General features: G+C 34.8%; 2 protein-coding genes across 6 annotated transcripts in view; one reads left to right on the top strand and one right to left on the bottom strand.

Annotated features, from left to right (window-relative positions):
- The window catches only part of 5-ht7 (5-hydroxytryptamine receptor 7), a 561,506-nt gene that overhangs the window by 33,235 nt on the left and 513,154 nt on the right, over nucleotides 1-15,117 (top strand). The gene's annotated exons all lie outside the window — the stretch shown is intronic.
- On the bottom strand, nucleotides 3,585-5,261 carry LOC139811943 (uncharacterized). Its single transcript, XM_071776472.1, has 3 exons — nucleotides 4,750-5,261; nucleotides 4,441-4,648; nucleotides 3,585-4,095 (listed from the first exon to the last, which is right to left on the bottom strand). The coding sequence occupies exons 1-3, from the start codon at nucleotides 5,114-5,116 to the stop codon at nucleotides 3,885-3,887; spliced, it is 786 nt and encodes a 261-aa protein (XP_071632573.1). The 5' UTR covers nucleotides 5,117-5,261; the 3' UTR covers nucleotides 3,585-3,884.

Genomic DNA, 15,117 nt, shown 5'->3' with positions numbered 1-15,117 from the left:
CCACTTTCTTTTTTTTTCGAGGTAACAACATATACACTACTATGCGTGTACTTGGCGCCTTTTTTTACCTTTTTTTTAAAAAAAAGTAATTTTGTACGGATATCACGCCTTTTTGTAGTATTACGCATTTTATAAACAGTATGTACAAGGTAAAGCTATTTGGAGGTATAATACTACCACTTTGTTCTTTTCGAGGTAACAACATAACAGGGTAACAACATAATACATATACACTACTATGCGTGTACTTAGCGCCTCCTTTTACCTTTTTTTTAAAAATGTGTATACACATAATAAAAATGCGGAATTATTTTTTTCAGACATAATTTTAATTCATCCAATTTTTATTATGTCAAGACAATTTTAATTCATCCAATTTTTATTATGTCTAGACATAATTTTAATTCGTCCAATTTTTATTATGTCTAGACATAATTTTAATTCAGCGAATTTTTATTATGTCATGACATAATTTTAATTCTGCCGCTAGGGAATTTTTAAGTCGATTCTTATGAATCAAGCTTGAATTCGATGTCTAGGTGTCCCATGTTGCCGATGACGAGGTCCACATAGTGCGCTTCATAGTTTTCGGTATCCAGGTGTATTAATACCTTGAATTCGATGTCCACGTGTTCCAGGTTGCCGATGACGGGTTCCAGATAGTGCGCTCTATTGTTTTCGGTGTCCAGGTGTAATAATACGTTGAATTCGATGTCTAGGTGTCCCACGTTGCCGATGACGAGGTCCACATAGTGCGCTCCGTAGTTTTCGGTGTCTACGTGTATTAATACCTCGAATTCGATATCTACGTGTCCTACATTCAAATTTAAAGTTTTTAATACACCTAGACACCAAAAACTACGAAGCGCACTATGTGGACCTTGTCATCGGCAACCTGGGACACGTAGACATCAAATTCGAAGTATTATTACATCTAGACACCGAAAACTACGGAGCGCGCTATCTGGACCTTGTCATCAGCAACCTGGGACACCTAGACATCAATTTCAAGATATTAATACACGTAGACACCGACAACTACAGAGCGCACTATGTGGACCTCGTCATCGGCAACCTGGGACACCTAGACATCGAATTCAAGGTATTAATACACGTAGACACCGAAAACTACGGAGCTCACTATCTAGACATTGTCATCGGCAACCTGGGACACCTAGACATCGTATTCAACGTATTATTACACCTGGACACCGAAAACTACGAAGCACACTATGTGGACCTTGTCATCGCCAACCTGAGACACCTAGACATTGAATTCAACGTACGATTACACCTGTACACCGAGAACTATGAAGCGCACTATCTGGATTCCGTCATCGGCAACCTGGGACACGTGGACATCAAATTCAAGGTATTAATACACGTAGACACCAAAAACTACGGAGCGCACTATGTGGACCTCGTCATCGGCAACCTAGGACACCTAGACATCGAATTCAACGTACGATTACACCTAGACACCGAAAACTATGAAGCGCACTATCTGGATCCCGTCATCGGCAACCTGGGACACGTGGACATCGAATTCAAGGTATTAATACACGTAGACACCGAAAACTACGAAGCGCACTATGTGGACCTCGTCATCGGCAACCTGGGACACCTAGACATCGAATTCAACGTACGATTACACCTGGACACCGAAAACTATAAAACGCACTATCTGGATCTTGTCATCGGCAACCTGGGACACGTGGACATCGAATTCAAGGTATTAATACACGTAGACACCGAAAACTACGGAGCGCACTATGTGGACCTCGTCATCGGCAACCTGGGACACGTAGACATCGAATTCAACGTATTATTACACCTGGACACCGAAAACTATGAAGCGCACTATCTGGATCTTGTCATCGGCAACCTGGGACATGTGGACATCGAATTCAAGGTATTAATACACGTAGACACCGAAAACTACGGAGCGCACTATGTGGACCTCGTCATCGGCAACCTGGGACACGTAGACATCGAATTCAACGTATTATTACACCTGGACACCGAAAACTATGAAGCGCACTATCTGGACCTCGTCATCGGCAACCTGGGATACCTAGACATCGAATTCAAGCTTGATTCATAAGAATCGACTTAAAAATTCCTTAGCGGCACTTTCTGCCAAGCGTAGAGAACCTTCTTTTCCGGCAGCGGTGGTAATACGATGTTATGCTAAGAAGGCTGCCGCAAGTCGCCTGCGGCAAAATCAAAATTTGTGATTGGTCAACGCACTCTGCCGCATGGCGTTTCCGCGTCTATGGAGTCTTAGCATAAGGGTACGAAATCTCTCCAGATAAACATGAAGCAATTGACTCAATATATATTATATAAGTATATACCTAATTTGCCTAAATAGAAATCTTCCTCCTGACCGATAAGTCTATCGACCTAATTTCGAAATACGCGCGCGATATTGAAACTGGCGATACCTGCGCCGCCAGCGGCGAAAAAGTGAAAGTGACGTTTCTCTGATAGATATGTCGCGGCGTTAGGAGGAGGAGGAGGAGGAGGAGTATCTTAAAAATAAATTTTCATATTTGGACTTTGCGTCGCAATATCTCCGCTCGTAGGGCACGTAGCGGAATATTATAAGAGAAACCCCCCCCCTAATTGGACCCCAAGCTATCGATCAAGCCTACTTAGAACTTGATCCGTTCACTTGTTATCGTGATCTCAACATCTCGGGTACTCGCAACCCGTCGCGTCGCGTAAAAGAGTCACGGTCGGTCTCGCTCCGCGTGTACTTGGCGCGAGACACTACCGTGTCTCTTGATACATTAAATTCAAAAGCTTCGGATATTGCTGCTATTTGTAATATATTACTTTCTATTTCAAAGCCTGCTGTTTCTAAATCAAAATAAATTATTTTAGTCGTATTATTTGTACTTTTATCATCAACCTTTTCTTCAATGCTTATTTTTTCGCTCGTCATCTCTATCCCACAGTTAGTCTTATATGAATACCTTCTCTTCTTTCTTTTTTCTTTCGTAAATTTTGTCTGTTTGCTGCTAACTGAATACGCCTCAATTTCGACTCTCTCGTAACTTTTCTAGATGACTTTATTATTCTAAGTTTATCACTTTTTAGGCAATATGCTGATGTATATTTACCTGCTTGTAAACCTAATAATTGTGTAACCCTTATTTTCCTTGATCACCTTCATTTTTACTTAAAACAGCACTAGCGACTCTAAAATCCGCAGACTGCGATTTACTGTAACATCTCATCTTTGGTGCTTTACAAGCTATCATGCTATTTAGGCTTTCATTTGCCTGACTGGATGCGACAACGCTAAATTTTGCAGCATTATTTGCATATTTTTCGAATAATTCTCGAAGACTTAAATATAAACTTTCATCTTTCAATACAATAGTTTGCTGTGTGTTATCGTCACATCGCTTACACCACTCGCCACAATTCTCGTGACTATTATATACATGATCCGGGATGTTTCTTATTGCAGAAGCAAGGTCTGCAGTTCGTCCTTTTTGTTGAGCAATCGCGTACGTGAAACATTTTTTTAAATGATTTATAACACCACTTTTTTTTAATTCTTTGAAGGAATTCGATAGTGTGTACAATTCACTTACAAAATTTTTAACTAAATGATTTTTATCGGCCAATTTATGAATGACTTTGCCACTTTCTTTTCGTATTGCGGCAATCGTACTACTATCTTCGTCACCAATCAAAACTCCAACATTTAAATTATTTTCTTGAAGAATTTTACTTCGATTGATCAATTGCGCTCCGGCGTCCGCTTCCATCGCTTTTGCACTGCCTTCAAAATTCTCTCGACAATCGTGGTCATCTTTCGAATGTCCTATATCACATTTGTAACACTTGCGATTTCGTGTTGTATAATCTCAAACTTTATGACTTAAAAATCCAATTATTGCTGCATAACCATTCAGACTGTTATAACTGCGACCGTTGCCTCTTTTACTCCAGCCCATGTCGTACGAAACTATGATGTTTACAATACTACTGCATGCTTGGTCAAATTCAGGACTTCTTTGATTAGAGGATTGAAGAATGGTTAGGTGAGGATAAAGATCGCGAACAATGTCGGCTGGTCTATAAATAAAATAAAAACCGTATTTGAATTATGGCTATATATTAAGGAAAAAAATCATGTTTATTTTTTTAAATCTAAGTAATGTTTGTTTTTATTTTTTAATGACAAGTAAAATACATAAATTCAATTAAATATAAAATATAAAGGTTCATTTCAGCTAAATATCAATCCATTATTGATGTATTATAAATTAAGCAATAATATACAATTCAATATACAATTGAAAAGTTAAATCGCAGCTACAATTCAGTATAAATATATAATTCAATTAACCAAAAGACTATTCAAAAATGTGCATATAAAATTTACAAATATTCTCATACAAAAAAAATGATAATTCTTACAAATTATCACAAAGCTCTTGAGTGTTCTTTATCACAAGGTGCCTTTCTTCTAACGCTGCTTTTTGGCAACTTTCTACAGCTGCTTTTTCGATGGCTAATCCGACTTTTCTTTCATATCTTTTGAACATATCCATTGTTATGACTGGAATATTGAGGCATGCAAGAATTTTGTTCAAACCAGTACATCCAAGACCAGAGTGCATCGCACCTACAAACAAATTTTTTTATTATTAGTGATAACATAAAATATTATTAAATAAAACAGAAAAATTTGTTATAATTAATTGCAAGCAAAAACTTATATCTTACCAAGGACAGCTTGAAGATTCACATTTGTGTAACAGTGGCCATCTAAGTCAACTTTCTTGCCAGTGTTAACCTCATTTTGAATTCCACATTTATGGCACTTAATATGAAGTATTGAGAAAAGTCCTTTGCGCACTTCATTATTTATATTATCTAAACTCAAAACTTCTTTGCAAGCACAGCAGTGTAGTGCTTGCCCCATACTTTTGAGGTTAACAATATGATTCCCTTCATCATCGCTTTCTTGCCTGGTACTTTTATTGGTTTTGCTTTTTCTGGCTGCTACGCTATTTTCTACAGCTTTTTTCACTCGTTCAGCCTTTTTCTTTGAAACGAACCTTCCACATTTTGAACGCGGTTTTCCAGACATTTTTTCTAAACGTTAATTTACGCAGCGTTGCCAAATCCGAAATTTTTTACACGCGTGCGCGGAGAGAGTACATGGACAGGCCACGTCTATGTGTGCGTGTACAGTTGCTCTAGAAAATCCAGTCTTTAAAGTGGAGAAGGGGAATACGCGGAGAACCGTAAGCGCGCGTCTATACTTTTTGCTGATATTTCAGCACGACAACCCCCTTAATCTGTCAGATTGTCAATTTATGTAAATCTATTGCATGTGCTAAAGGTTGATTCTCTAATAGTTTAATTGCGCGAGTTAAAAACTATTCGCTAATAATAATCTTACATGCATCTGACCATATTTTACAATTCACTTCATAAATTAACTTACGATCACTGAAAGTTTTATTATATTATGTTATTTTTTCCTGTCCCGTCGTTGATGGTGTAACAAAATTGTATGATTTTTAAAAAAATATTTTATAAAACTTCACGGAAATTATGGTTAGATTTTTTGTTATCACGATGTTCGTGTTATCATATTCGTTTCTTTAATGTTTTCTTTGGTTTAACTTTTGGCAGCTAGAAAGTTGCATTGAAAGCTGCACTTCTGTTATGTAGTGAAATATTTAAGTCAATTTTTTAGTAAATCATGCGATTTTAAATAAAAACAAAAAAGAACGTTTGTTTTGATCGCAATCTCTATCGTACGTATGACAAATAACTTAATCGCAAATAACGTAATCAAATAAATTAATTACATATGAAATTGGATCAATATGCATAAATTGAATATTTTCTAAAATGCAATGCCAAATTACATGAAATTATTCACCTTTCATTTAAAAGAATTTCTTTGACGTTATATTATTAACCTCGTATTTGTATTTTTCATGTATTTGTATTATTCTGTACAAACTATGTATTTGTGTTATTCTGAAAAATATGTTCTAAGAAAAAAAATGTTAAAGGATTGCGCGGAAATATAATACACATTCATATTACTGCATTATTGTGAAATAATTAATGTGGTCTTGGATAAAGACATCGTGAATATGAATATATTTAATAAAAACCAGTTTGAGTGATATCATTGTGTAAAGGTAAACGTTAAAATAAAAAAAAAGAGATAAATACTACTAGAATTAAAATTTTTGCACACATATTTATTGATATTTTGTTTAAAATTTGATTAATATATTTCAAGATATTTTGTGAAATTTGTTTAAACATATATAGATTTATTTTATTTATTATTAATACCTATAGGGGAGACCGGGGCTAACTCGACACTATTTTTTCAAAGACAATTTTTAATATTTAATTAAAATTTTTAGGCAAATTCAATGGTATATATTTAAAGAGTGTTCCTTCAGGTACAAAATTGATTCAGAAAGTTTTGCTGTACGTCGCTTTGTTTTGCCGCCAGGAAAGGAAAAGTGACGCAAAGACAAATTTTCGGATTGAAAAATGCCGGGGTAAACTCGACACCCCGCCGGGGCAAACTCAACACTTTGTCTGATCGACACAATTTGATCTGGAACTTATTTTTTACTGTCTGAAAATGAAAATAAATTGTTTATTGTGTATTTAAAAAGTACAAAAATTCGGAATAAAGTAGTTAGAACAATCATTTGAAATAATGCGAACAAAAATTGTTTAACTTTTAATTACATATCTTCATCTAAACTCATGTCTGAAAAACAATTAATGCAGGTACACTCGCGATCGGACGTGCGCATACATTTGTCCTGAGCCATACGGCTGCATGACAAGCATCGTTTGTTACTGGGAGCCGACGAAACGGCGCGCGTGGTGTTGACTTTGCCCCGGACGTCGTTTTTCACTTTTGTCACTTCAAAAACATGAAAATTTTGAAAATATCCAAAAATGATTATCGGATTCATATAGAGCATCTTTTCCATGAAAATCACTTACATATAGGTTTGCAAGAGTAAAGCTCGATGAAAAAGTAGAAATTTTCGAGAGATCAGAAAAATTACTTTTCACCATCAAAAACGCTTACCTATGTCGCGCTAAAAATTACACCATAACTCAGAATGTCATCAAATCCCGTTGATAATACTGGCACATAAAGACGCATTTACAGTAGGAATAAAGGCAAGTTTCTACGATAGATTTAAATTAGCAACAAGTCTAGTGTCAAGTTTGCCCCGATGTCGAGTTAGCCCCGGGTCTCCCCTATATATAATTTATTTAAAAACATTTTTTTTCATTGGTTTTTTTGTTTTATTTTAAGCGAACTTTTTTATGGACTTTCGCCATACATAAATTCATAACAAAAAGGATGGTAAAAAGCAAACTTTTGTTGACTAAAGTAATAGTAATCCTCATAGTTTTTTTCTTGCCAACTTTGAGATTTTGTAAAAAAAACTAGTTTAATGCAATGTGCTTACGGATCCACAAATTAAATTTGCAAATATCTTTGAATATATTATATAAAATTTCTTTGAAAGGTGCGATTTACATGTTTAAAATTATTGTACTATTCTTTTGTGGTAAAAACGCAATGTTTCATTAATTGCATATAGATTATACATATATAAAATATGGATGTATTATATACATTGACAGATTTGATGGCCGGTAGTCAAACGACTTTTCATAAAAAATTATGTCTGTTTTTGTCAATTATTCGATTTATCTGTCTGCGAGCCATATTTCTGATATTTGCTTGTGACAGTATTCTAAATGTTGACTTCAAATATATTACAAATAAACAACTTTTTTTCATTGGCTTTTTCATTCTATTTTAAGTAAATTTTTTTCATTATTTTAAGAGCTTTTTTGCAAAATTTGCTTAGTTGAAACAAGTCATCCTTACCTTGATTAAAAGTTGATGTTTTAAGATGTGATATGTTTTTTGAAAATGCACATGTGAAATGGAAAAAAGTTTTTTGATATCCTCACTGATTTTAATGTATATGGATTTTTGGGTGCGTGCCCCGCATATACGTCCGATATTTGTCAAGTAAATATTAAATTGATGTCTGATGTTTGTGTCAAACGTTTTTTACCGTTTAATCTTCCTAGCGTGGGCCAGGGAAACTACTGCTATTTGTCGAAGTTTAATATTCAATTAATCTCTGCGCGAGTAAAAAAAAGAAATAACATGACCGAAAGCTACCTTTATCCGATTAGATAGAGACAAAAGTTACAAGCGCGAACGGCGATGTTTTTAAATGAACTTTCTCGTGAAATAATTTCTTTCATGCTGTACTTTACAAATAGTATAAAAGCAATTGATGAATTATTTTTGTCAAAAGTCAATTGGCTTATAAAATAGCAATGCCCGTTAATCCAGATATTCAATTATTGACGTGCGTGGCGGAAATTTTTTCGGAAGGAGGCTGGACAGACCTATTTTATTAATTTGTTTACCCAATTATAAATTGATTTGTAGTACTTTTGATAACATATAGCGTACTTACCGTGTATATCATGATTTTAAACTGCTGTTTAGCAATTATCACCATTCATTAGATTTTTCCATAATCAAGAAGGATCAATCATGAAATTATCCATGCAACTGTAGTTTTGCGCGATGAGTATAATCTTATCGAAAGGCTCTTTTTATAATTTTACGGTATATTTACTTTCTTCGATGTACATGAAAAGAGACTATTTTAATGGCAGTTAATTTCGAGAGCATTCGAAAGTATTCACCTTTAAATCCCTTAGAATATTGCTGTGGTATTGATCTTTTCTTCCTTACATTTCTAGCGGAAGATGTCTGCGAACCGCGTAATTAATGAGATTAAACGGTTGACCTTTTAGATTGATTCGCTTCAACGCTCAGATACTAATTAAATGCGAAATAATTGAACTGTCAGTTGTGCGAAAAAATTGTTCAACTACGGTCTATAATTTTTATCAAAGTATATTACCATTATTTGTAATAGAATACTCTACTAGATGTGATTTGATAAATGAATCACAGATTATTCATCTAACTTAAAGGAATACCATTGATTAAAGGGTGTCTGTAATTCCAAAATTTGATGGCTTAAAATTACATTATCTTAAATTACAAATCGGTTTAGGAGAAGACGAGATTGTCACCAATAAAATGACTTTTGATGTCAACCATTGATTTTATATCACGTGATTGAAATATTATAGCGATTTTTATATACACAATATATACGGGAATGTGTATAGCATATTGCATGAACTTGCCTTAGGACCAGGACATTAATTACTGTCGCGCGCTTGATCTTGGATTAAGTAATCTACGGATTATGCGATACATTTTACTTAAGTATTACGACGCCGTCGAAACTCAATTCGAAGGAGGCGTGAAAAGTCTTTGCAAGATTTCTGATAGTTTTTAGAAATATTTAGCTTCTTGAGAAAACAACATTTAAAAAATATAAAGTGCTAATTTTTAGTGGCATCTCATGTATCGAGAAAAAAAATAAGTAAATAAATAAATAAATTTAAACGTAAACCGTGTTTAATGATCGGCCTGACTGGCAATCGTTCGAACGACTGATCAGTCGTTCGTCAGGCGCTATACGTGACGGTCATGCCGCACAAAGTTTATATCTGTTTTCCATCCGCCTTGTTAAAACGTAACGATGATTAATTTTATATTGTTTGACGCACATTGATCCATCATAAACTTGATAAGGACCCAAAATAGAGGTCAAAACGTCGTTATAATTTTTAATATATTGCCAGTCAGGCCGATCATTAAACACTGATTATATTTTATTACTGGCGAAAATTTATTTTATTCTTTAAACGTAAAGTTCTATAATTCTCCAAGAGCTCAATGAAGTTTTTTTTGTACGTCTTGATTCATTGTGATTTTGTGAGCGGTAAAACACATTAACGTTGAACTGTAATTCAAAGCTTTCAAAGAAGAAGATAAATGTCTATTACCACCATCATTGTAGATAGTCAAATCCATCTTCTCATTTTTATTTTTACACTGAGAAAAAAAGTTTGTTAATCCCAAAAATATTTAGTCCGATACGTTCAACTAAACATTTTAGTTAGTTAACTAAACATTAGTTGAATTAATTAATTCTTGATTAAAGAAACTAAATAAATTGTTGAAACAACTAATGTTTAGTTGAACGTACCGAACTAAATATTTTTTGAAATTAACAATTTTTTTTGTCAGTGTACTATCTTTTATCAACTGTAACATGTCTAGTCGAACAATATATTTTTATTTTTAATTTTTATGGTGACTTCTATGAAGTCACGAAATTTAATATTTCCTCACAAAAAATTTTTAATCTTTGTGCCAGCTAAGACAAACTTCTAAATATGAAGTTTTTAGAATAAGAAAACTGCTAAAAACGGTCGCTTCGTTACATATAGAATTTGTTTTCCGTATTTCTCATAGAATCAACATTAATTTCAAAAATGCAAATAACGATTACATTGTTTGTGTATCTCGTGAAAACGTCTTTCTTTTCTATTATCCTTTTCTCCGGCAATTGCACCAAGTAGGTAATTGCCAAAGTCGACGCTGTAATCCGATATCAGCTTAAATTTACTAGACGTGAGAGCTAAACTTAATATAGATCGCATTTCTCGTCATTTGTCTTCGCAAAGAACGACGAGATTTTTACTAAAAAAGTGTATCTTATTTTTCATCGATAAAGTTATGATAATTTATAAATATATCAAAATATTGTATTTAATATTACGGATTTAATAAGCTCAGGATCACTAATCGCTATAAATGATTTGGTTATATATTATACAAACTGATCCTTGGCATCAGTATATAGATTATATTATACGTTGACTTGACAAGTTCAATTACAGATTGATGACGAATGAGAGTTGTGATCTTATAGATTTCCCACAATGAGAAGAGATGTCACGAGGGATTCCACACTTCTATTAGCTTAAAGTGTCTAATATCACTGCCAAAGCAATTAAATATCGTTTGACAACGATTCACGTTTGTGTGTGAGAACTGTTTCTACACAACTAAGCTCACGAAGAAACGTAATGTGCAGCTTATTCAATGAATTCTATTCAAATATTTATGCGACGTGATTAAAACGCCCGCGTGCGACGTTATGCAGATATAATGATCAACTAATATTTTCTCACTAACATTTCTCTTATAGCTAATTAATATTAGCTATTATATAATTAGTATAATATTATGTGGAAGGATTGTAGCATAGTATAGGTTTATGTTTGAATTTTGCACATAATTTAATTAAAATATCATAACTCGATAAAGAATTCTCATGATAAAAAAATATACAAAGTAATTCTAGGGACTGAAATGAATAATATCCTTTTTTGTAAATGAAAAAAATAATACTAGATATATCAGGTTGTAAAAAAAGTTTCCGGAAAAGGAAAAGCATTTGGTACAAATTGGAACATGTCACAACACTATTGCCTGTACCTAATCGTCCAAATAGTCACCCTTGGAGCTAATAACCTTGTTCCACCGCTCTATGAGTTGAAAAACTCCATGTGAGAAATCCGGCAATCAGGAGATGAAGAAGGTATCGTTTCATCTCGTGGCGCATTAACAATGTTCTTCCTAGCAAAAAAATTCAATAAAGACCGGAAGAGATGAAAACCGCGGATAGGTGCAGGAAATATAATAAGTGAGACAATATTTCCCATCCAAGCATTCCAAGCTCTTGTAATTTTTGCTGTGTCTATAACGCGATATGTGAACGTGCGTTAGCCTGATGAAATACTACTCCATCGTCGGTTAAAGTCCTAAACATGCACAATAAAAAAATACAGGCAATAGGAATAGAAAATAACACAGGCAACAAAATGACCACATTTCAACTTATAATAAAACTGAATCAGTGTAATTGATCAGGTACAGGCAATAGAGAACAGAAATCTAACCCATCGGCAATCAGAAACTCTGTTCCATAATGCTTATTTGACATTCCATTGTGTTGATACACAGTTTCTGGTAAATTAAAATGTGGTTATTTCTGTTGCCTGTCTTATTCTCTATACCTATTGCCTGTATCTTCGTGTTGTGTTTAGGTTTCAGTAAGTAAAATGATAGCAATCAGTCGGCAGATTGGTAACAGATTTGATCAGATATGTCAGCAGACTGGCATTAACTGTGTCCGCATTCAACTTATGTTTTGCCAGTAGAGTCTGCTAACATAATCAGACAGCAGATTGGCAGCAGAAATCGCGCAGAGCCTACTGACAAGAAATATGAGCAGATTGGAAGCAGAAACAGCGCAGAACCTAAACGATTTCAGCAGGATTTGTTCTATTTCTGTTGCCAATCTGCTATCTGATTATGTTGGCAGACTATGTTATACTTCTGGCGTTCTACCGACATCACATGATATATCAGAATCGGCATCAAATCTGTAGTTTTTCTGCCGACAAAATTTGTAGCAGATACTTGGCAAGATCTGCTTTCGGCAGACTTAGGCTGGAATCCCATGGCATGTATTTTCCGCGTAACGCGTAACCGCGTAACCAATCAGAAGCGCGAATATGCATAACCGAAAATACGAAACGTTTCTAATTGGTTACGCGGTTACGCGTTACGCGGAAAATACATGCCATGGGACTCCAGCCTTAGCTGTCTAGGGCCCTAAGCAACGCTGAGCGCTCTTGCAGTGCAGCAATGGCTGTGCTCAGCAGAGAAAGCTGCTTTGCAACTGTTATAAAATTCGCAAATTTGATTGGTGTATACTCTTAGCTTCGGCCAAATTAAAGCATACACCATCAGATTCACAAATTTTACAACAGTTGTAAAAAACATCTTTCTTTACTGAATCCAACCATTGTTTGATAGTAATAGTTTATCAAGAGACACGGTAGTGTCTCGTGCCAAGTACACGCGGAGCGAGACCGACCGTGACTCTTTTACGCGACGCGACGGGTTGCGAGTACCCGAGATGTTGAGATCTCGATAACGAGTGAACGGATCAAGTTCTAAGTAGGCTTGATCGATAGCTTGGGGTCCAATTAGGGGGGGGGTTTCTCTTATAATATTTTGCTACGTGCCCTACGAGCGGAGATATTGCGACGCAAAGTCCAAATGTGAAAACTTTAATATTAAGATACTTCTCCTCCTAACGCCGACGTCTTATATGACATATATATAATCAGAAATGTCACTTTCACTTTTTCGACGCTGGCGGCGCAGGTATCGCCAGTTTCGATATCGCGCGCGTATTTCGAAATTAAGTCGATAGACTTATCGGTCAGGAGAAAGATTTCTATTTAGGTAAATGAGGTATATATATAATATATATTGAGTCAATTGCTTCATGTTTATCTGAAGAGATTTCGTATCCTTATTACATCGTATTACCACCGCTGCCGGAAAAGAAGGTTCTCTACGCTTGGCAGAAAGTGCCGCCAGGGAATTTTTAACTCGAATCTTATGAATCAAGCTTGAATTCGATGTCTAGGTATCCCAGGTTGCCGATGACGAGGTCCAGATAGTGCGCTTTGTAGTTTTCGGTGTCCAGGTGTAATAATACGTTGAATTCGATGTCTACGTGTCCCAGGTTGCCGATGACAAGGTCCACATAGTGCGCTCCGTAGTTTTCGGTGTCTACGTGTATTAATACCTTGAATTCGATGTCCACGTGTCCCAAGTTGCCGATGACGGGATCCAGATAGTGCACTTCATAGTTTTCGGTGTCTAGGTGTAATAATACCTCGAATTCGATGTCTACGTGTCTCAGGTTGCCGATGACAAGGTTCACATAGTGCGCTTCGTAGTTTTTGGTGTCTAGGTGTAACTTTAAATCTGAATGTAGGACACGTAGATATCGAATTCGAGGTATTAATACACGTAGACACCGAAAATTACGGAGCGCACTATGTGGACCTTGTCATCGGCAACGTGGGACACCTAGACATCGAATTCAACGTATTATTACACCTGGACACCGAAAACTATAGATCGCACTATCTGGAACCCGTCATCGGCAACCAAGAACACGTGGACATCGAATTCAAGGTATTAATACACCTGGACACCGAAAACTGTAGAGCGCACTATGTGGACCTCGTTATCGGCAACCTGGGACACCTAGACATCGAATTCAAGGTTGATTCATAAGAATCGACTTAAAAATTCCCTAGCGGCAGAATTAAAATTATGTCATGACATAATAAAAATTTGCTGAATTAAAATTATGTCTAGACATAATAAAAATTGGACGAATAATAGTAACCTTTCGAAAGTAGAGGTTTTAAGCTTGAAATTTAAATTTTATTCATTTTTAACAAAGTTACAGCTGCTCGAATTTTGCCTATTTTTAAAGATAAATTTAGTGTTCCTTCAATTTTTGTGAGAAATGTATAATTTACTTTTACCTAAATATTAATTTTTATGTATTTGTTGCTATTGCTAATTTTGTGAATAATTAAAAAATAAAAAATAAAAATGTTTTGCAGATCCCCTTGCTTAACACTACAAAATAGGTGATATCAGTACAAAATTACCTTTTTCAAAAAAGGTAAAAAAAGTGCCAAGTACACGCAATGTATTTTGTAAATTCAAAAATCTAACCTAAGAGTGGTAGCTTTATATCTTTTTCACAAAATTATATTATCTAACTTAACTCAAGTGACATGTATTTAAAAAAAAAGATGTGAAATCTTTATTTTCTTCTTCGCAAAATTATATTACCTAAATTAACTCAAGTGACATGTATTTCAAAAAAAGATGTAAAATCTTTAAATTAAATTGCTCCAATTGTAAAGAGAATATGTATATTGCTTTGAAAAATAATTGTTATGCAACTACTTTAAAGAAATAAAACCCAAGTGGCATCTTCGTATTCCTATTCAAGGATCTTCCTATTCTAAACCCAAGTGATAATAGCTTCTTAATTCTCTTTAACAAATTTTTAATATTACAAAGAATCATTTTAATTACAAAGAATTAAAGAAGTAACAGTACAAAATAAAAATATTTAATTAAAACAAAATAAATAAATTTTTCTTGTAAAAAAACTTGACGCTGCTTTTTTACTCCTGTCGCATTCTTCCCTAAATTATGTTTATTGTTTT

The sequence above is a fragment of the Temnothorax longispinosus genome, chromosome 4, assembly GCF_030848805.1.
Source record: "Temnothorax longispinosus isolate EJ_2023e chromosome 4, Tlon_JGU_v1, whole genome shotgun sequence".
NCBI lineage: Eukaryota > Metazoa > Arthropoda > Insecta > Hymenoptera > Formicidae > Temnothorax > Temnothorax longispinosus.
This window is presented reverse-complemented; position numbering and strand designations above follow the sequence as displayed.